The sequence below is a fragment of the Equus caballus genome, chromosome 11, assembly GCF_041296265.1.
Source record: "Equus caballus isolate H_3958 breed thoroughbred chromosome 11, TB-T2T, whole genome shotgun sequence".
NCBI lineage: Eukaryota > Metazoa > Chordata > Mammalia > Perissodactyla > Equidae > Equus > Equus caballus.
In genome coordinates, this window is record NC_091694.1 from 54634970 (window position 1) to 54656816 (window position 21847).

At 36.0% G+C, this 21847-nt stretch overlaps 1 protein-coding gene across 3 annotated transcripts in view; it reads left to right on the top strand.

Annotated features, from left to right (window-relative positions):
- The window catches only part of MAP2K4 (mitogen-activated protein kinase kinase 4), a 136285-nt gene that overhangs the window by 77812 nt on the left and 36626 nt on the right, over positions 1–21847 (top strand). For all 3 annotated transcript variants that reach the window (XM_023653528.2, XM_023653527.2, XM_023653529.2), the window contains 3 exons: positions 9203–9322; positions 11659–11710; positions 14651–14778. In XM_023653528.2, coding sequence (XP_023509296.1) covers positions 9203–9322; positions 11659–11710; positions 14651–14778 — 300 coding nt within the window. The remainder of the gene's footprint in view (positions 1–9202; positions 9323–11658; positions 11711–14650; positions 14779–21847) is intronic.

Below are 21847 nucleotides of genomic sequence, written 5' to 3' on the forward strand. Positions count from 1 at the left end.
CCTCCAGAGTATTTCATTTCACATAATTTATATGACCACAAGACATCGGCTCTTGGTCTAGTTCAATCAAGCATCAGTCAAGGAGCTTGTGAGATGTTATTTTTCTTCTTCTTGCAACTACTGTGTAGAGACTAATCTTGCCATTGACTAGTATTAAACCTCTGGAATTTCCATAAATTCATTGAGAGCAGTGGTTACATAAAATTTAATACTGAAGTTGGTCACTTATTTGTTGCCATTGTATCGAACCATGTATATAATTCTTTCGAGGATGGAACTAAACTCCAATAAAAAGCCCAAAGTAAAACTAGGATTTGATTTAAATGAGTTATTAAGACACCTAATTGCAAGGTTTCTAAAGTTATTTTCAGACTTTGTGAACAGGGAACAAAGAGCTTGACAGTATTGAAAAATAAAAGTAACTTTTAGCCTGTAGCTTCCAGAAGAGCCTGTACCTACCATTTACCTTATCAATACTGAAACCTAGAATCATCTAAAAAATCTTTTAATATATAAATTTTCAGAATTTAATAGAAAACAAACCCTTATTTCAAATATTTTTTGAGATTGGAGAGTTTCTAGTGTTGGAGATACTATTCTGAGTAACTTGTGATTATAGAAATTCGTTGGATTATAGCAAAGGCAGTGATATTAGCTGAATTTAGTCTCCTCCTCCCTTTCTGTCCTGACTTCTACTCCTGTTGTCCTTTCCCTTGCAAGCTTTAAATACAACTTTATGGAGGTAAAATTGACATACGATAAACCACTGATTTTAAAGTATACAATTCGATATGTTTAAGCAAATGTATACACCTGTAGAATTATCACCATAATCAAGACAATGAACGTATCCATCACTCGCAGGTTTCCTTGTGCCCCATAGGTAATGCACACTTCCTCTCTGCTGTCACCATCCTCAGGCAACCCCAGATCTGCTTTCTGCCACTGTTAGATGAATTTGCATTTTGTAGAATTTTATGTAGGTGTAATCATACAGTATTATGCTTTTTTTTGGTCTTTTACTCAGCGTAATTATTTTGCAGTTAATGTTGTGGTGTGTATCAATAGTTGGCTCCTTTTTATTGCTGAGTAGTTTTAGTAGTATTCCATTGTGTGGATGCACCAAAGTTTGTTTACTCATCCACCTGCCGCTGGACATATGGGTTGTTCCAGTTTTTGTCTGTTACAAACAAGGCTGCTGTGAGCATTTGTGTAGAAGTCTTTGAGTCGACATCTGCTTTGATTTCCCTTGGGTAAATATGCGGGAGTGGAATGGCTGGATCATATGGTAGGTGTATGTTTAACTTTTAAAAAAAATGGGCAAACTGTTTTCTAAAGTAGTTGCACCATTTTCAGTTTCCACCAGTAGTATATGAGAGTTCTATTTCTTCCACATCTTTTCTGACACTTGGAACAGTCAGTCTTTTTAATTTTTAGCCGTTCTAATAGATGTATAGTAGAATCTCATTGTATTTTATTTTTCACTTCTCTAAGGGTGTTGAACAACTTTTCATGTGCTTATTTGCCAACCGTATGTCTTCTTTGACAAAGCTTCTCTTCAAATCTTTTGTCCATTTCTTAGAAAATTGGTTTTTTGTTTATTTCTTATTAATGAGTTTTGTGAGGTATTTTTTTATGCATTCTGGACACAGGTTTATTATCAAATGTATGATTTTAAATATTTGCCCTCAATCTGGGGCTTATTTATTGTACTCTTAACACTGTTCTTTTGGAAAGCATAAATGTTGATGTAGGCCAATGTATGAGTTTTTTCTTTTATTTGTTGGGCTTTTGGTGTTGTATCTAAGCAATCTTTGCTTAACTCAAGATCATTTAGGTTTTTCTCTTATGTTTTCTTCTAGTAGTATTGTAGTTTTAGGTATCACATTTATATCTGTCATCCATTTGGGGTTTTTATGTGGTGAGAAGTATGGATTGATGTTTACTTTTTTGTATATGGATTCCTTTGCTCTTTGTCAGAAATCATTTGTCCATATGTGTGTGGGTCTGTTTCTGGGCCATCTAACCTGTTCCATCCATCCATTTTGTCTGTCTTTGCCCTAATTCCACACTGTCTTATTTACTCTAGCTTTTTTTTTTTTTAAAGATTTTATTTTTCTCCCCAAGGCCCCCTAGTACATAGTTGTATATTTTTAGTTGTGGGTCCTTCTAGTTGTGACATGTGGGATGCCGCCTCAGCGTGGCCTGACGAGCGGTACCATGTCTGTGGCCAGGATCCGAACTGGCGAAACCCTGGGCTGCTGCAGCAGAGCGCACGAACTTAACCACTTGGCCACGGGGCTGGCCCCTTATTTGTTCTAGCTATGGAAAGTCTTCAGATCAGGTAGTGCTGGTCTTTAAACTTCAGTTTTTTAAAACTCGTTTTGGCTTTTTCAGATCGTTTTCATTTCCATGTGGATTCTGGAATCTGCTTGTCAGTTTCTACAAAAAAAAAAGTCTCCAGGATTTTTGGTTGGGATTACACCTAATCTATAGATCAATTGGGGGAGTTCGATATTTTAACAATATTAACTCTAATGACCCATTAACATGGTATCTCACTTCATTTATTTACGTCTTTAATTTTTCTCAGCAATGTTTGGTAGTTTTAACTGTACAAGTCTTTTACATTTTTGATTATATTTATCCTTAAGTATTTAATATTTTTTGGTGCTTTAGTAAGTGATGTTTAAAAAACTTTGTTTCCTCTTGTTTTGTGACTAATATATACAAATAAAATTTGTTTTTTGTTTATTTACCATGTGTACTGCAGCCTTGTTGAACTCACTTATGAGTTCTGGTAGCTTTTTGTAGTTTCCATCAGAGTTTCTATGTAGAGTATCACGTCATCTGAATAAAGAGAGTTTATTTCGGGGTGGGCCTGGTGGTGCAGCAGTTAAGTTTCCACGTTCTGCTTCTTGGTGGCCCAGGGTTCGCCAGTTCGGATCCCAGGTGTGGACATGGCACTGCTTGGCAAAAGCCATGCTGTGGTAGGCGTCCCACATATGAAGTAGAGGAAGATGGGCACAGATGTTAGCTCAGGGCCAGTCTTCCTCAGCAAAATTTAGAGGAGGACTGGCAATAGTTAGCTCAGGGCTAATCTTCCTCAAAAAAAAAAAAGTTTATTTCTTCCTTTTCAATTTGGGTTCCCTTTATTTATTTATTTATTTATTTTATTGCTTGCACTGGCTAGATCCTTTAGTACACTGTTGAATTGACATAGGGCTAGTGGACATCCTTGTCTTGTTTCTGATCTAAGGGGAGAAGCAATCAGGCTTTCACTGTTAAATGTGATGTTAGCTGTTGGTTTTTCTCATGGATGTTCTTTATCAGGTCGAACGTGTTTCCTTCTACTCCTAATTTGCTGAGAGTTTTTATCAGGAATGGATGTTAGAGTTTTGTCAGATTCCTTTTTTACATCTTTGAGATGATCATATGGGGTTTAAAAATTTCTTTTCTTACCATGGAAAGTTACATGGATTGCTTTTCAAATGTTAAACAAACCTTTTATTTCTAGGATAAATCCACTTGATTATGATGTATTATTTTTTTATATGTTGGATTAAATTTGCTAAAATGTTATTTAGAAGTTTTATATCTGTTCATGAGAGATATTGGTCTATGGTTTTCTTAGAATGTTTTTATTTGGCTTTTGTGTCAGTGTAATGCTAGCTTTATAGAATGAGTTGGAAAATATTCCCTCATTTTCACTTTTCTGGTAGAATTTGTATAGAATTGATACTATTTCTTTTGTAAATATTTGGTAGAATTCACCAGTGAACTCCTTTGAACTTGGAGTTTTCTTTGTGAGAAGATTTGTAACTACAAATTCCATTTCTTTCATAGATAACAGCCCTATTCAGGTTATCTGTTTCTTTATGAATGATTTTTGGTAGTTCATTTCTTTGAAGAAATTTGTCAGTTTCATTTAAATTATCAAATTGGCATAGAGTTATTCATAATATTCCTTTATTATCATCTTAATATCTGTGGAATCTATAGTAATGTTACCCCCCCCCCCTTCTTGTTCCTGATATGGGTAATTTTCACCTTCTCCATTTTTTCCTGATTAGCCTGGCTAGAAGTTTATCCGTTGTATTGATCTTTCAGGGAACCAACTTTCAGTTACATTGGTTTTCTGTATTGTTTTCCTATTTTCTATTTCTCTTTTCTTTCTTTCTTTCTTTTTTTTTTGGCTGAGGAAGATTCGCCCTGAGCTAATAACGTCTGTTGCCATTCTTCCTCTATTTTGTATGTGAGGCACCAACACAGCATGGCCACTATGCATGGTGTAGTTCTGTTCCTGGGAACCAAACCTGGGCTGCTGAAGCAGAGCATGCTGAACTTAACCACTAGGCCACCAAGGTGGTCCCTCTATTTTCTGTTTTTAAAATTTTTCATTCTGCTCACTTGTATTTCCTTTCTTCTACTTATTTTGATTTAATTTGCTCTTATTTTTCTAGTTTCTTAAGGTAGTTCTTGCTTCTTTTAGACTATGAAATATTTCAAACATACAGAGAATTAGAGGGGAATAGCACTGTACCCACACTGCCGGTTAGTATTTTGACATATTTGCCCTTTAGTCGTCTTTAAGTTATAGATATAGTTACAGCCCCCATTCTGTTCTCCCTTTTACTCTCCAGATCTTAACATTACCTTGAAGTTAATGTTTTCTTCAACTTGTTATTTAGGCCTTCCAAATATGTATTTTATCCTAAGTAATACATAGTATTGCTTTGTGTGTTTTCAAAGTTTACATAAATGGAATCATCCCGTGTGTATCCCTTGTAGCATTTTTTAAAATTCAGCGTAATTTTCAAGGTTTGTCCATGTAAATATAGATCTATAATATATAGAATTGATTAGTTTATATTAACTGCTATGTAGTATTCTAATGGTTAAATATACCATATTTTATGTTTCTTTAATAATCCTAGTGTAGATTGTTTCTAATTTTTTGCAATTATAAACAGTGTAAAAACGAACTTCCTTTTGCGTGTCTCCTTGACAACCTAGGTTACAGGTTCTGTAGAGTATATACCTAAAAATATAATTGCTAGGTTAAATGATATAAATATCTTCAACTTTAGAGGATATTGTCATACTTCTCTCTATAGTGGTTATACTAACTTATATTCCTATCAGTAGGAATGAGGATTTCTGTATCAGGAATTGTATTCAGGTGTCAGTAATGGAGGCTTTTAGTGGTTTACTTAGTTTGTGGTTTCCACTGTTAAGATTGCCTCATGGTCCAAGTTGGCTCCTAGAGTTCAGCTATCATGTCCACACCGAGTAAGAGAAGAGGGAAGGGGACTAAACATGCTGTCCTGGAATCATCAGCCGACTGCAGTGATATCTTGTTGGCTGCCCTTCTCTACATAGAAGACTGGGAAGTGTCGTTGCACTGGCACATTGTACGTAACAAAGGGGAAGTGTTTGTTGGGCGGGTCATAAGCATTTATTGTCACAGATCTCATTGTTTCATTTTTGGCACTCAGGTGGGTCTGAAGTGGTATCTCACCTTTAACATTACATTTCCCTAGTTACTGGCAAGGTACAGGATTTTTTACTTGTGTGTTCAGGTTTTCTTTTTTGTGAATTGCCTATTCATTTCCCTTTGCCATTATTCTATTAACTTTTGTCTTTTTCTAATTTATTTAGCATAGTGCTCTATTATTCAGGATACTAATCTTTTGTTTCTTTTTTATCTAAATAGACATTTTTGTCTTATTTTTGAACTTTTAGTAAGGTGTCCTCTGTCATACTGAAATATTCATTATAATGGAGTTAAATTTAACAGGTCTTACCTTTTGTGATTTATTCTTTTCATCTATGTTTTTGGGAAGAAATTTTTTCCTGCCTTGAAGTCATAAACAACTTTTATAAAAAAAGTTTTAAACTTTTGTTTTTCAAAAAATCCATTTGGGAGTTTTTGTATTTTTACTTGCGAATGATTTGAAGTAATGGTCTAATTTAATTTTTTTCTATATAGAAGGTACTGGCCCCAGCAGCATTCAATGAGTAGTCAATCCTTTTGCCACTATGTGCTTTGCTATATCTATTATAAGTCAAATTTCTGTACATGCCTGGGCTTTTGAGTCTGTTCTCTTGGTATGTTTATTTTCCCCCTGTATCAGTACCACCCTCTTTTATTGTGATGGCTTCATGGAAAGTCTTTGATGGTCTAGTGGTTAAGGTTCAGCGCTCTCGCTGCTTTGGCAGCCCAGGTTTGATTCCTGCTTGTGGAGCCACACCACCCATCTGTCAGTTGCCAGGCTGTGGTGGTGGCTCACATGGAAGAACTGGAAGGACTTACAACTAGGATATGCAACCATGTACTGGGGCTTTGGGGAGAACAAAAAAAAGAGGAAGATTGGCAACAGAAATTAGCTCAGGGAAAATCCTTTCCTGCAAAAAAAAAAAAAGTGAAACTAGACTGAATCAGATTTAAAAAAAAAGTCTTTGTCTCTTAGATCAATTCCCTTTCTTTAAAATAATCTCGGCTATTCTTGGCTCTCCTTTCCTATATAAGTTTTAGGATCAGCTTGTCTAGGTGCCTGATAATTTTGATTAGAATCTTACTGAATTCTTGGGTTAATTTGGGGGAATTTGAGATCTTTGTGATCTTGAGTCCTCACATTTGTAAACATGCTTTGCCTCTCTATTTGGTCAGGTTGTTATGTCCTTTAGTAACAGTTCTTGCTTCTTTTCATAAATGTTTTGCCTCTTTTGTTACATATATTCCTAGTCCTTTATAATTTTCCTTTCTATTGTGAATGGTGTCTTTTTAAGCATTTTATTTTCTAAGTGGTTACTGTTGGTGTGTAAATATGTTACTGATTTTATCTGGATCTTGTCTCTAGGATCTCTTGATCTTAGTAGTTCAATTTTTCATTATCGTCTACACTTTTTTCAGTAAATCTGTATTCGGGAATTTCTACTTTTGCATTTCAGTCATGTGGTCATCTCATGGAAGTAACGTTGCTGTCACTGCTTTTTGAGGCAGCTCAGACCATTCCATTTCTTTAAATGCAGCTCATTGCTGTTGTCTGTTCTCAGTTATGTCCGAAAAGAACTGCCAGAAGAAGTAAGAAGTTTATATTGGGTTGTGTGCCTTAGAAACTACAAAGATTTCCCTTTCTGGACCTAATTACTCCTTCACACCTCCTCTTCTCAGCCTCAGTTCCCAGTTTACTTGTCACCTTAGACCCCTGTGCCCAGGTCTGTCTTTCTCTTTGGTTGCCTTCCTGTTTTTCCATCCTTCCCCCTTCTCTCATTTTCTTAACTGTAGCTTTCAGTCCCTGCCAGGCACTTTATTTTGTGCTTTACATATGCTGACTGATTTGATCTTTATCGAAGTCCCTTAGGAAGGTCAGCAATCCCATTTCGTAGATCAGGAATTGAGGGAGCTAAAGCTTATGTAAGTAGAAGGTGGGAAAGCCTGGATAATAAGTCAGGCCTTTCAGATGCTCAATCAGTGATCTTTCCACCTCATTGTACTACTGAGGTTAAGTTCCTTCCCTGCTGTTTTTCTAAGTGGATGAGTTAAATGTGCTATCTTTTTCTCTAATAAAAAAATTCTAGTAAATCTATTGAAATGGTGTCTTTAGATGAAAATAAATTCAAGTGTGTGTTTTGGGTGAAGGGTGTCACTCAGTCTTTTGTGAGAGCCATTCTGCAAGAGCATTCAAAAGAAAGAGAGAGAGAAAAGAAAGACTTAAATAGGGAAAACATAAGTAAAAGGTTACTATGTCAAATACGCTTTACGAACAGCATTCTGTGAAGCTGTGTTGCTACGTGAACGCTGTAGCAGGTGGTCCTTTTGTAAGAGTGCTGTTACCATCTGGTCCATCATAAGATGCTTTCTCTATGTGTAAGTTAGGTATCCTTGCGTCATAGGTGTTGGTAGGAGAAAGGAGTTAAGTAAACTGGCTTCTTTTCATGGCTCTATCACAAATTAGCAGCACTGTTCTGGGCAAACCGTTTTACTTTAACAGGCATTAAGCTCTTATATAATCAGTCCAGATCAATGTGAGGGGTAGGTTAGTGATAGAAAATCTCCAAGGATACAGCTGGATCCATAAATTAGTGACAACATGCAAAATCCTTTAAGATATCTTCTGTCATCATCCTGGTAGCTGTTTTCACTCTTATAAGGTATTTTGCAGTTCTTGTTCATATGTGCACCTAGTTGTACAGCGTTATAACATATCTGCTCATATTCTGCATTTTCTTTTGCGTACCTCTCATGAACTGTATAGTTTTTCAAATAATTTTGTTTTAGATAATCCCTTTAATAGTGTACCATTCGCTCTTGTGAGATAGTTCACTGGTTTCTAGTTTTGTTTTTGTTTTTTCCTTTTGTAGTTTATGGACTATTTGTTTCAGTTAGATTCTCAGTCATGGGATGACTCCATCAAAGGGTATAAACACTTTTATTTCTCTTGTTTTCTTGTCAAATTGCCTTCAAACTGGTTTAAACCACTCTATATTGCAGCCAACAGTTTTGAATGATTCAGTTTAATTATAGCCAGCTTTCATTCATTTAAGGAATGTTTGCTGAGCCCCTGTCCTGGTGGAGTGTATCTTCTAGTAGGGGAGATAGATGACAAACATAATAAATCAGTAAATTGTATTCTATGTTAAAAGATGATAAGAGCTGTCCAGAATAGAGCCGGGTAAGGGGATGCTGAGTGGAGTGACTTGCATTTTGAATCAGCTAGGCATCTTAAATGTTAGCCACTTGAGAAGGTGACATTTTGAACAAGGACTTGGGCATTGGGTTTGCTTTATGTATTTTTTTCTTTCTTTTTTACTAGCTTAAGAAGATTATATAGTATCTCAAGATTACTGTAACCTATTTTCTTTGTTAGTGAGAATGAACAGGTTTCCACATATTTTCTATTTTTATATGTAATTGTGGCAAAATTTGAAATTTTTTTAAAAGCAGAAAAGTTTTCTATGTAAGGCTATCTATGCCCTTAAAATTAAGAGTGGGGAAAATTGGGCAAATAAGTTTGTGTTTAAACATGAGGAGAATATTCTGTCCAGGGCTTTAGTAAGGAACCAAAAATTATCACTAGTTTGATACTAAAAAAAAAAAAGATTGGTTCTTCTCTAATTGTATTTCTATTTTAAGTAAAAGAAAGATGGTACTTAATATTAAGATGTATAAGAATAACGTATATTTATTATTTTATAGGGTGACTGTTGGATCTGTATGGAACTCATGTCTACCTCGTTTGATAAGTTTTACAAATATGTATATAGTGTATTAGATGATGTTATTCCAGAAGAAATTTTAGGCAAAATCACTTTAGCAGTAAGTACCTGTTTTTCAAATTGTTGATTCTATATATACTTATATAAAGATGCTGCTGGGGTTTGTATGCACATATCTGAATGTCTTCACAGAATGTTATTGATGTTACTGTGAAATCATTTGTAATAGGAATAGAGACAAGATCACTTGTGTGGGGTAATTAACACAACAAGTCGTAAGAACAATTTTCAAAATATGCTCTATATAAATACTACAATTTTTTTTAATTAAAATCACATTGAACCCTAATAGAGAGTGCCATAAATAAGACTAGTATAAGCAATTTTCTGTTTCTTTTTTCCCCTGTTCCTTTAACTCTTTTTAAATAAGTTATATTATCACAATTATCAGAATCTCAGCAGTCTCCTTGAAGTCCCTTAATTGAAACTCTAGACAAAGTTTATTTCCTGTGGTTTAAGATTTGGGTTATCCAATTTAAACTATTTAAGTTTTTTCTGTAACCAACATTACTACTAATTTGGTCAATTCACTTTTACTAGCGTACCAGAAAGAAAAGAGGTACTCTTTTGCATATGCATTTATAGGTTTGAAAGTGAATTCATGATCATTTTATTTCTTGCTCTGAATCTTTCAGTTGACAAAGGCTGTTCACAGTTTTTTTCCCAAAAAAATTCTTTTTAGAGTAAAATTAATAAGATTCTTATGAATCTCTGAGAATCTGAGCTAATGACATGACCTAGGTGGGTGGATGTTGTAAACTAAGTTTTATAAGAAGTTGTATGATAGATATTCTGATTACATGTAGTTTCCTATCTCTTTCTTCCCTGCATCTGCCACCTCCAGCAGAGTCTACCTCTTAATTGCCAACTAATGCTAAAAATAGATAGACAGTGCTGAGCTGTATTTTACTTGTAAAAGGTGTATGTGTGTATAATTGGAATTTTAAAAATCTGATTAAACTAGTCATTATAATCTTAAGATTCCTAGGTGTCATGTTAATATTTTAAGTTATTCAGTCGAATTAATGCTTAAATTTGTTTTATGAGCTAAATATTAAGATATTTACCTTTTCATATAATTTTTATAAAAAGCTGAGTTATGTTAGAAACGTATTCATTTTTCAGATAGATATATGGAATTTTGTATTGATCAGTTTAGTCATCTTTCTCCAGTATACCACACCCAGTATTATTTTGGAACTTATGACTGTTCATAATAATTGTAATGGAACAGTAGTAGAATAATGATAGTAGCTAATGGTTATTGAATGTTTATTTGTCAGGCCGACGTCTTATGACATTTTATCTCCATAGCAATTCTCTATGGTAAATAGTGTAACCCCCCTCTTTACAGATGACAGATCTCAAGCATGGAGAGGTTAAGTAATTAATTTTCTTTGAAGTTTATACAGTTGTAAGTGGTAAATGATTTAAGCCCAGGTAGCCTGATCCCAGAAACTTGGTCTTAACTACTGTACGACAGGGTGATCATGAAGTAGAAAAACATAGATAAAATTATTTTATCATATATTTCAATATGTGTAGTATAAATATGCTAATAAATCATTTATTATGGGTTTGCCTATGCTTCTAGACTTGGTGATCACCCTTTACATTAAGCACAGCATTTAAAATTACTCTGTGTTAAACTGCTTCTTGCTCATTAGTAACCCAGTGAACACACGAGCCTAGCTGCTGGACATGTTACAGGTTTGCCTGTTCTGCAGTCCTCATACCCAGCAGCTTGATGCAGTGGAGACCCGACCTTTCTGTAGCAGATTCTTCGTCTGTTCTTAGTTCTCTTTTAGTTTGAGGTTGTGGAATTTTAATTGAAGTCTATGTTACCTTCATTCCTGAACAAATCTCTGATTTTCTGATCATGAGCAGTGATCAAACAATAGGGTAAATTCTGGATAAATTGCTGTAGCGGCTGAGCAGAGAGATTCTGGCTCTAGAAAAATTGCTTTAAAGGCTCAGTACCCAGTGAGAGTGAGTGATTGTGGGAAAGTGAGAATTTGGAAAAACTTAGTAAATGAGGGTTGATAATGGAAGCAGACTGTTGGGCTTTTTTGTACTAAATATTTCTATTCTTGAAAAGTTTGAAGGTACAAGAAACGTTATACAACTTTCAATGACTAAAATTGTAAGTTATCAGGATTTCTTAGTTGTCTGGGAGCAGCAGGAAAAGGGAACTAAATTTTCAGATCTAACACCATCATTCAGCATCTTTAGTTAACATAAAAAATAAACAGAATATGGAAACATTAAACTTAAAAGAATGCAGAGGGCTACGTGGGCTGTTATGTATGATGATGAACTCTCGTGCTGTTTGATTAGAAGGAAATTGTTTATCCCGTCTCCGCTTTTTCTCCCTAGACTGTGAAGGCTCTAAACCACTTAAAGGAAAACTTGAAAATCATTCACAGAGGTGGGTACGAGTCAGATGAGAAATTACTGTTTTTCCTTAATAGGAAAAAAATTATTGAAAATTACAGTGTCACTGTATAAGCTTTCTTGAAATATCTGTATTTTTAGCAAAATTTACTGTATGTACCCTAAAACTTTATTACTTTAGGATTTTTTACCTATGAGATTCTGTAAATTTCAGTCTAACTTATTAGTATGTTGGGCTTAGAAATTGAAATAGATTTTGCTTTAAGTTCTTATTACCCTTAGCTGAAAAATACTTACTTGTTTACCTGATAGGTAATTAATGTTTCTCTGGGTACAAATAAGGCACGAAGCTGGTCTTGTGGACATTCAAAGAAAGATCTGAGGGATAGTACCTTTGAGCATTTTAAAGGCACGTTATTGTCCCCGTTAAGTGTTTCTTCTTTACTTTAGAGGATGTTTTTGCAAACTGAGAGAGGTTCTTTAAATAGTATTGTACACTGAAATTCCTCTAAGGCATTTGTCTTTGTGAAAACAGTGATCTTGGCCTTATTAGACACGTGTCCAAATTTAACCATTTGATGTAGATCTATCAGAAGACAGTGGGAATCCTAAATTTAATTCAGCAAATAGATTAAATAGTTGCTCTATTTATTACTATGCCAGATTCAGGTTAGTGAGGTGGTGGCTTTGAAGAGGCACATAAGTTCACTCTCTTCAGTAAATTTGTAATGCGCAAACCCAAGGAAATACATGACAGTGTGTGGTTCAGCCTGACAATAAATAGGATAGAAAGGAAAAGGTCATATTCACAGAAGTGAAAAATCTTGAATTCTAAGAAATATAGTTTCTCATGGTTAAAGAAATTAGTAATTGAGGCACTTAATTTAAGTAATTTTAGTTTGGGGGTCACGTGACCCTGGACCACTGAAATTAGTTACCCTTGAACATCAGAATATTTCATTTGATTTTGCCTGGCTTAATGCTTGTTGAAAATAATATTAGGTAGGCCTAAAATTATGTAGGGTTAGGTCCCTGAATAAAATTATTTTCTTTCTCTTGTAGTTCATCTTGTTCTTATTTTGGTGTTTTCCCTCCTTTTCTGGCTGTGTTTTGTAATTACGAGAGTATCTCCTTTAGGGCATTTGACACTTACCTTAGGGATGCTTGCCAGTCATGGTACAGTACTAAAGCGGTGCTGGCCACACAGCTGAGCAGAAGTGGAATAAAAGGGAAAGGTGTCAAAAATAATTGTGGTTTTCCTATTATTAAATAAAATGATGAATTGATAGTCTTTCAATCAATTGGGACCAATTGGCTTTTTTGCTGCAATTAGAGTGCTTTCAATCACAAGTAACAGAAAATCCTGATAACTGGCATAAACTTCAAGGAAATTCATTATCTGTCTTAAGTCCAAAGATAGGGTGGCTCCAAGCACAATATAATTAGTGCTCAAGGTCCCTTCTTTTGGCTCTGCCCTCCTGAATATGTTGGCTCCGCCCTCCTGAATATGTTGGCTCCATCCTCAGGATAGTAACAACTAAAGGAGGTCCCCAATGTCATATCCAGACATGATAGCCTCTTGAAGAGGTAGCTTTCTCTTCCTGTGTGGCTGTCTTAGGAGGAGGGAAATCTTCCTTACGTGTCTCTGATGTTTTCTCTTGTTTCATTCACTAGAACTGCATCATGTCCTTACCTAAACTAGTTGCCCTGGCAAATAGCAGAGACTACCCTGATAAGCTTAGACCAGTCAGGACCCAGTTTTTGGAAGTGTGGATAGAGCTGCACAGAGGAGGATGGATACCTCAGTATAGTGCAGGTTCCGTTAGAAAGGATGGTGTGGTTAGGAATGGATGTTTGGTAGGCAATCAGCCATGTCAGTGATGGTAAGATATATTTTCTGGATTTTTTTGTAGGTCACCTGAGTTATGGACAGATGTTTTTTTGTATTCTATATTTATTTGTATCCTTACTTTTTATTCATTGAGCCATGACAGTGACAATGAAATGGGTAGAAGGATTGAGATAGGGATAAAGAATGAGTAAGCAAAGGGGAAGAATTGGCTAGACAGCTGATGAGTATATACTGGCAGTGAGCTGATTGTCAGTGAGGAAGGGGTGATGACCTAGGGGTCAATTTGACAAGACTGGCAAAAACCTGAAGAACCAAATGGAAGGGCTTCAGCTTTCTCCAGTTTGCAGGAAAGTGCACACTCTGGGAGTGGTAAAAATGAATCTGGTTTTTCAAGGATGACTCTAAGAAATGGTTGGTTAGGAGAAACTTGATGAAACCATCTAAAATCAGAAAAATCTCTCAAGGAGAAATAATTATTAAGTAGGTACATTGAGTACAAATAAAGTTCAGGTACTATATTAGGTGTTTTAATTTCCACAACTCTATGAATTAAGAATTATTATTTTCAATTTGTTGGTGAGGAAAGTGTGGTTGCTAAGTGAAAGTTCAGGAGCTCACCCCAGGTCACATTGTGAATTTCAACCCAGATCTCGAACCTTTACTTCTCTGATCCTGAAGTTGTGGTCTTTTAGATATACTGGATTGGATACTTTGCTAAGTTAGATAAAGCTCTACTTTAAATTGTGGGTTTAGAATTGGTTTGCTTTGCTTTTAGTTGTATTGTCTTTGGCACATGTTGTAAAGTAGTTTAGTATACTCTCATAGATTAATTTCATTTTTCGTATTTTGTCAAGTAATGAATTTGAAACAAGTAAATGGATGTCTCTTGATGCAAAGAAAACATTATAGAATGCCTAAATTTATTGTGAAGCATTTTTTGATACTGAGTTTTTAAGCGTGAGCATTCAGAAAATTGTTTTCTCATTTTTCTCCTCTTATATATGTGAATTTTAAGGACTTGATCACTTATGTTGTCTAAGGTTTTTCAATATTTTTGCTTAAAGTACTTCAGAATATAGCTCATTTGATTACTGTGCTTTAAATGGCATCTATCTCTTGCAGATATCAAACCTTCCAATATTCTTCTGGACAGAAGTGGAAATATTAAACTCTGTGACTTTGGCATCAGTGGACAGCTTGTGGACTCCATTGCCAAGACAAGAGATGCTGGGTGTAGACCATACATGGCAGTAAGTGCAAAGGCCGAACCTTCTTGCTTGACAGTCATTGCAGAGAGAGCCTGTGTCCTTGGGCGCTATACTCCTAAGGAATGTGCCATTGGTTACGGTTTTGCCATGCTAGAATATTCTTCTCTTCCTTAAAGACCAAGGTCAGGTTCTAGCTTCCCCCTGAAACTTTGTGAAATTATCCTAGCAAACTCTTGTTTCATTGTCTTACTCTATTCCTCTTATCTGGCACTTAGCATTTGTGGTCTTCTCTGATTACCATTTTTTCATTGTATTAACTCTGTTCAACCAGATTAGTTCTCAGAAGGCCTCTTTGTGTATCTTGCACCCCGTGTGCTATCTTGACTGTAGTAGGTAACATGTGTGTGGTAGACACATTAATAATGTGTCCTAGGCCCAAAGTGATTCTGTTTCCAGTTAGAGAAGAATGGAAAGACTTGAATTCCTAATAGAACTGAGTATGTCTTATAGAACCTGAGGCTATGTTTGAATATTGTCGGTCCCTTCAGTAGAGGTGGGTGAAGCGCACTGACAAATGCTAGGGTGAAGGCCTTAGGTATTTACCAACCTGGAGCCTCTTTCTCTTCAGGAAGACAAACCTACACTGTCTTTCTACACGTAGAGTCATCTTACCCCAGTGTATTTGTATAGACTGTTCCTCCAGTCTGGATTTGATCTATATTTGATTGGCAATTTAGTGTCTATATTTTAAACATTTTCCCTATGTGTTGTGTCTCCTTAGTGCGGCTGTGGTTCTTGGGGGACCAGCGCCCTCCTCTAAGTGGTGACACGCAGGGTTTGCAGTCATCCGTTGAGGCACTCCCTTCAGCAGTTCCTGTGTCAGTCTTTGTAGACTCTTCTAAACTGAAGATAAGCTTGGAACTGAATAAAATTTTTGTCTCCTTTTATTTGTTAGTTTCTTTGTTGATTTATGTATTTCCAAACTCAGTGGTATAAGCAATAGAAAAGTAAGGAAAATCATAGGCTACATATTGTAGCTTTTTTATCTTGTTTATGGATGGGCGGGCTTAGTGCTACTGCACGTTTCACACTTATTTCAACAGCTTGAATACATTTTATTTTCAGCATCTTTTGAAAATTTTACATCAGTAATTTTTTCTCTTTTTCTTTATCTCAATCTGTAAATAGTTCAAGATACAGTATTACATACATTCTTTGCACATGTTCTGTTGCCTCTTCATACTCTGCTCACTGTATTTGAAAATTTTCAGTTACTGTCAATATTTTAGAATTGTTGCCATTTTCAAGACCCTGTTTTTGTTCTATCTTTTCATGTCACCTTTTCTACAAATGAAAACGTAAGGGGGGTGTGTGTGTGTGTTAGTACAAAAAGAGACCTTCATTTTAAGTTTGGGCTCTGTGGATGTTGCCTGGCCAGTCAGATTCTTGGGAAGGTTTGGAAGATCGTGCATTCATTGTGATAATTAGGGATAAATGGAACAACAAGTCCAAAGCAAGAAATAAAAAAAATTCAACATGAAGCATTTGGGAATTCATATAATTTACATATTTAGTAATGACACCCTGAGAATTAACTGTAAACTGTTAGCTACACTTTTAGGGCTTGTCTCAGTACTAGGGTTGACTAAGTGCTTTTGCTGTGTAACTCTGGCTAAGAATTATACTTGATTTATGCAGGCTTAAAAATGTAATTGCAGCCCAGATAGAGCTGAATACCTGAATTCAGGTAGCTTTTAAGAAAGAAGTAGACTTTCGGCTTTTGTGCAGAAATAAGGTCCACAGGCCCAGCATGTGCAGGGCTTTTCTTTGCCTGCCGGCCTTCTTCCGCTGTGGAGGAGGCTGGGAGTGGACTCTGTCTCTGCTCTTCACGGGGCAGAATGGAGGGCTTCCGTCCGTGCCAGTCCTCCGAGGCCGGCATGATGCACAGGAACGTGGTCAGCATTGATTGTACAGGCTGCTAAGTGGCTTGACTCCTCTTTGATGTATCTTGTCAGAAGGTATCAGAAATGTATCTTGTCTTTCTATTTAAGATTTATCATTTGTCTTTAGTCTATAGAAATTGTGATTTCTTATTAGATTATTTAATATAAAAAGTGTATAAAATGTAGAGTGTGTAAACATAAGGTTTTCCGTAAACAAATTGTTAACATTTCGCTATCTCTTGACCTCCTCATCTAGGGGGCTGTGTGTGTGAGTGAGTGTGTGTACATACACACCTAGGTGTATATATATATGTACATGTATACATGTATATACATACATGTATTCTGGACGATTTGAAAGTAAGTTGCAGTTATCATGAATTTTATTCTAAACACTTCAGTGCATATCTCCCAAGAAAAAGGGCATTCTTCTGCCTAACCACAATATCATTACCACACCTAAAATGTAAATCTAAAATAATTAACAAGAATTTCATAGTATCATCTAATATACAGTTCATACTCAGATTTCCCAGGGGTCCAAAGTAAATGTATTTTTTAGCTGTCAGTCAAGGACCACATCAAGACTATACATTGCTTTTAATTGTTACATTCTTTGCTTTAAACTGGTCTAGACACACATCCCCACGACTGACTTTTTTGGGACTGTTTTTAGAAAGTCCCACATTCTGGATTTGTCTGATTGTTCCCTCATGATTGGTTTCAGACTACAGTTTTTTTGTCATGAATGCATATGATATGTACATTATGTTGCGTCACATTACAGGCATATGATACTATTTCACTAACTGCAATGCTTATAGACGGGCTTTTTTTCTTTTAAGCAGTTGAAACATTTGCAGAATAGGAACTCATTTTCTTGCATTTTTTCCTTTGTTCCCCTCCCTCATGTGAGTAATTGATAATCTTTTTATTTTCGAAGGATTCCTTCCCCCAATACCCTCTCACCCTTCCCTTCTGCTGCCCTCCAACATGAAGAGACTTCCAAAGGGTCCCCTCAGTTCCCCTGTCGTTTAGCAGCATTTCCTCTTGCTCCTCTTCTCCTTATATCACAGAAGCCCATCCATGTTAGGTTATAAGATTAGTCTTAATTGGTAATAAAAATAAGAGCTCATTTTAAAGCAGTACTTTTTGAAATACGTCAGTTTGTTTATCTTGGGCATTTCTCAAACCCTGACATAATCTCTTAAAGTATAGGCAGCCTGTTAGGCATGAAAATCTAATCAGGTTGTATCTCATCAAAATGAGGAAATTGTCCATGTGTATACCTTCCTGTGATCTTTGCGTAACAAATTCGGTAATGCTGGTTCACTCATTCGTATTTTGTCTGTCTGTCTTTTTGGTTTCAGAAGAACTTTATTCTTCAGGGTATAATTTTCATTTTCTACTTGTACAGAAGACTAAAAAAATGGTATTCCCGTTTTCCCCTTTGTATGACCATTCAGGTTTTTAAAATGTCTGAAGAAATTATTTGGCAGTTCCTACGAGAGGTGTTTTTGTTGAGAGGCTTTTTGTTACTGATTCAGTCTCTGCTTATTATAGGTGGGTTCAGATTTTCTAATTCTTCTGTGTTCAGTTTTGGTAATTTGTGTCGTTCTAGGAATTTTTCCACTCCATCTACGTTATCTGATTGTTGACGTGCAGTTGTTCACAGTTTTCTATTCTAATCCTTTCTGTTTCTTCAAGGTGGGTGGTAATGTCCTCACTTGAGGTTTTTATTTTAGTTACTTTTATCTTCTCTCTTTTGTTTTCAGTCTAGGTAAAGGTTTGTCAATTTTGTTGATGTCTTCCAAGAACAAACTTGATTTCTCTGATTCTCTCTCTTTTTTTTTCTGTTTCCTTGATCCCTGCTTTAATCTTTATTGCTTCCTTTCTTCTACTGTTTTTGAATTTAGTTCTTCTTTTTGTAGTTGCTGAATCTATAAAGTTATGTTATTTGAGATCTTCATTTTAATGCAGGTGTTTACAGTTATAAATTTCCCTCTGAACACTGCTTTCTCTGAATCACGTAAGTGTTGATAATCAGTGTTTTCATTTTCATTCATTTCAAAATATTTTCTAATTTCCTAGTATTTTCTTCTTTGACCCATTGACTGTTTAGCTGTGTTGTTTAATTTCCACATATTTGTGAATTTTCCGGTTTTCTTTTTGTTACTGATTTCTAGCTCCATTCCATTGTGTTTGGAGAAGATACTTTATATGATTCAATCTTTTTAAACTCATTGAGACTTGTTTGTGGACTAAAATATCTAGCTTGAAGAATGTTCCATCTTCACTTGAGAAAAATGTGTATTCTGCTGTTGGATGAAGTGTTCTTTATATGTCTGTTAGGGTCAATTGGTTTATGGTGTTGTTCAAGTCCTCTATTTCCTATTGACCTTCTGTCTAAATGTTCTATCCATTATTTGAAGTGGAGTATCGAAGGCTTCGACTATCATTGTAGAACTGTGTATTCCTCCCTTGAATTCTGTCAGTGTTGGCTTCATTTGTTTTGCAGCTCTGTTGTTCAGTGTGTATATGTTTATAATTGTTATATCTTCTTTATGAATTGACCCTTTTATAGATATTTCATAGCTTTTTGTCTTTTGTAACAATTTTTGACTTAAAGACTGTTTTGTCTAATCTTATTAGTGTAACCTTCCCAGCTCACTTTGGTCACTATTGCTTTGAGTATCTTTTTCTATCCTTTCTCTTTCAACCTATTTGTACTTATTGATCTATAATGAGTCTCTTATAGACAGCACACAGTAGGGTCATGTTTTTTTATCCCTTCTGCTAATCTGAGAGTTTAATTCATTTGCATTTAAAATAATGACTGAATGACTGATAATGTAGGACTTCTGCCTTTTGTTCTTTGTTTTCTGTATATCTTATACCTTTTTTATTACTCGTTTTCTCTGTTGTTTCTTGGTTTTTTTATTTGATTTTTTTGGTGTACCTTTTTGATTTTCTTCTCATTCCTCTTCTGTGTATTTTTAGATATTATTGGTTATTGCATTCAGTACAGTTACTATCCTAGATTTGTAACAGTCTAGTGTGAATTAACACCAACTTCAAAGGCGTGCAGAGCCTCTGCTGGTGTACGGTCCTCCCAGCCGTGTGTCATTGTCACTAATCATGTATGTGAACGTTGTATACCTAATAACACAGTTATTATTTTCTGCATTTGTCTTTTAAAAACATATAAGAAACAAAAAGAGGAGTTAGAAACCAAAAATGGAATCATAATGGATTTTATATTTACCTATGTAGTTGCCTTTACTGGATTTCTTTATATCTTTATATGATACAGAGTTACTGTCTAGTATCTTTTCATACTCTATTGCTTTTTTTAATCTATGAATGTCTTAATTTCTCCTTCAGTTTTGAGGGACAGTTTTGCTGGGTATGGAATTCTTACTTGACAGTGTTTTTCTTTCAACACTTTACACACGTCGTCATACTCCCTTCTGGCATTCATGATTTCTGATGAGAAATTAGCTGTTGTTCTTGAGGATCCTTTGTATAGGAGGAGTCACTGCTTTCCTGCTGTTTTCAAGAGTCTCCCTTTGTCTTTCAACAGTTTGATTATAATGAGCCTTGATGTGAATGTGTTTCATTTTTTTTGTTTGGAGTCTGTAAAGTTTCTTGGATATATAGATTTGTGTCCCTTATCTAATTTGGACAGATTTTGGCCATTATTTCTTCAAGTATTCGTTCTGCCCTTTTCTCTCTTCTCCTCCTGGGACTCTTGTCATGAGTATGTTGGCGCACTTGATGGTGTCCCGCAGGTCTCTGAGGCCCTGTTTGCGTTTCTTTATACTAGTTTCCGTGATTTTTCTAAAGTGTTGTTTTAAAGACTGTGTTCTTAATCCTGTGTAACCTCTGATGTCTCTGTTCCCTTAGCTTGTGTTCAGCTAGTGTTTTGACAGAGATTTTTTTTTTGGATGCCAGGATCCAAAAAAAAAACACAAAATTCCTTGAAGAAAACCAAAGGAATAAAACCCCAGCTATTCCAGTCTTTGCAGTTTAGTTTTGTGTTGGGGTGCTCCTTCAGTGCTTAGCTAGGCTGTTTACAGCTCTGCCTTGATGTTCACTTCCTTCTTGCCCTGAGCCTACAGATCAACCAGAGATGAAAGCTTAGTGTCTTCTCAGGTCTTTTCTGAGTCTGTGTCCTGCCCTGGGCTGTGCACATAGCTCTTTAAGTTTCCCAGTGTACACAGGTGATTTTGAATGGCTTAGTATCCCAAAGAAACTCTCCCCTCCACTTTTTTCCCATGCTTTTGATGCTCTAATGTATGCCGTAATTCCAGTTTTTTGCACCAGGCATTTGTGGGTAATTTGCTTGCCTTACACTGTTTCAAGGAATGTCCACTGCTTTTCTGCCTTTAGTGAGTTCCAAGTAAGGCAAACAAAGGCAGGCACCTTGTATCTGTCCTTTATAGAGCCCCCAGGCAGGTTAGAATAGAGAAACACAATTCTTTACCAGTAAGGTCTGCTCTGCTTCCTCCTTCCTCTGGACCCAGGGACCAAGGTCCCTGGGAATGCTGGCTGCCATCTTCAAGACTGCCACTGAGCTGGAGCAGGGATTGGGGCAAGGTCAAGTAAAAAGGCCACAGGGTTTCTTACCATTTTTAAGTTGCTGTTTTCTTGATTCAGTGTTTCCTGGGTTGCTATGAACCTTTAATTTTTTTCCCCAGAGTTCTAACAAAGTTGATGGACAGTTTTTGCTTTCCTTTTTTTTTTTTAGTTTCTTACTGAGATTATGATGGTTTACAAGCTTGTGAAATTTCAGTTGTACATTAATGTCTGTCAGTCATGTTGTAGGTGCACCACTTCGCCCTTTGTGCCCACCCCCACTCCCCTTTTCCCTGGTAGCCACTAATCTGTTCTCTTTGTCCATGTGTTTAATTTCCACATGTGAGTGGAGTCATACAGAGATTGTTTTTCTCTATCTGGCTTATTTCACTTAACATAATACCCTCCAGGTCCATCCATGTTGTTGTGAATGGGGCGATTTTATCCTTTTTTATGGCTAACTAGTATTCCATTGTGTATATATACCACATCTTTATCCAATCATCAGTTGATGGGCACTTAGGTTGCTTCCACCTCTTGGGTATTGTAAATAATGCTGCAGTGAACATAGGGGTGCATGGGACTTTTGG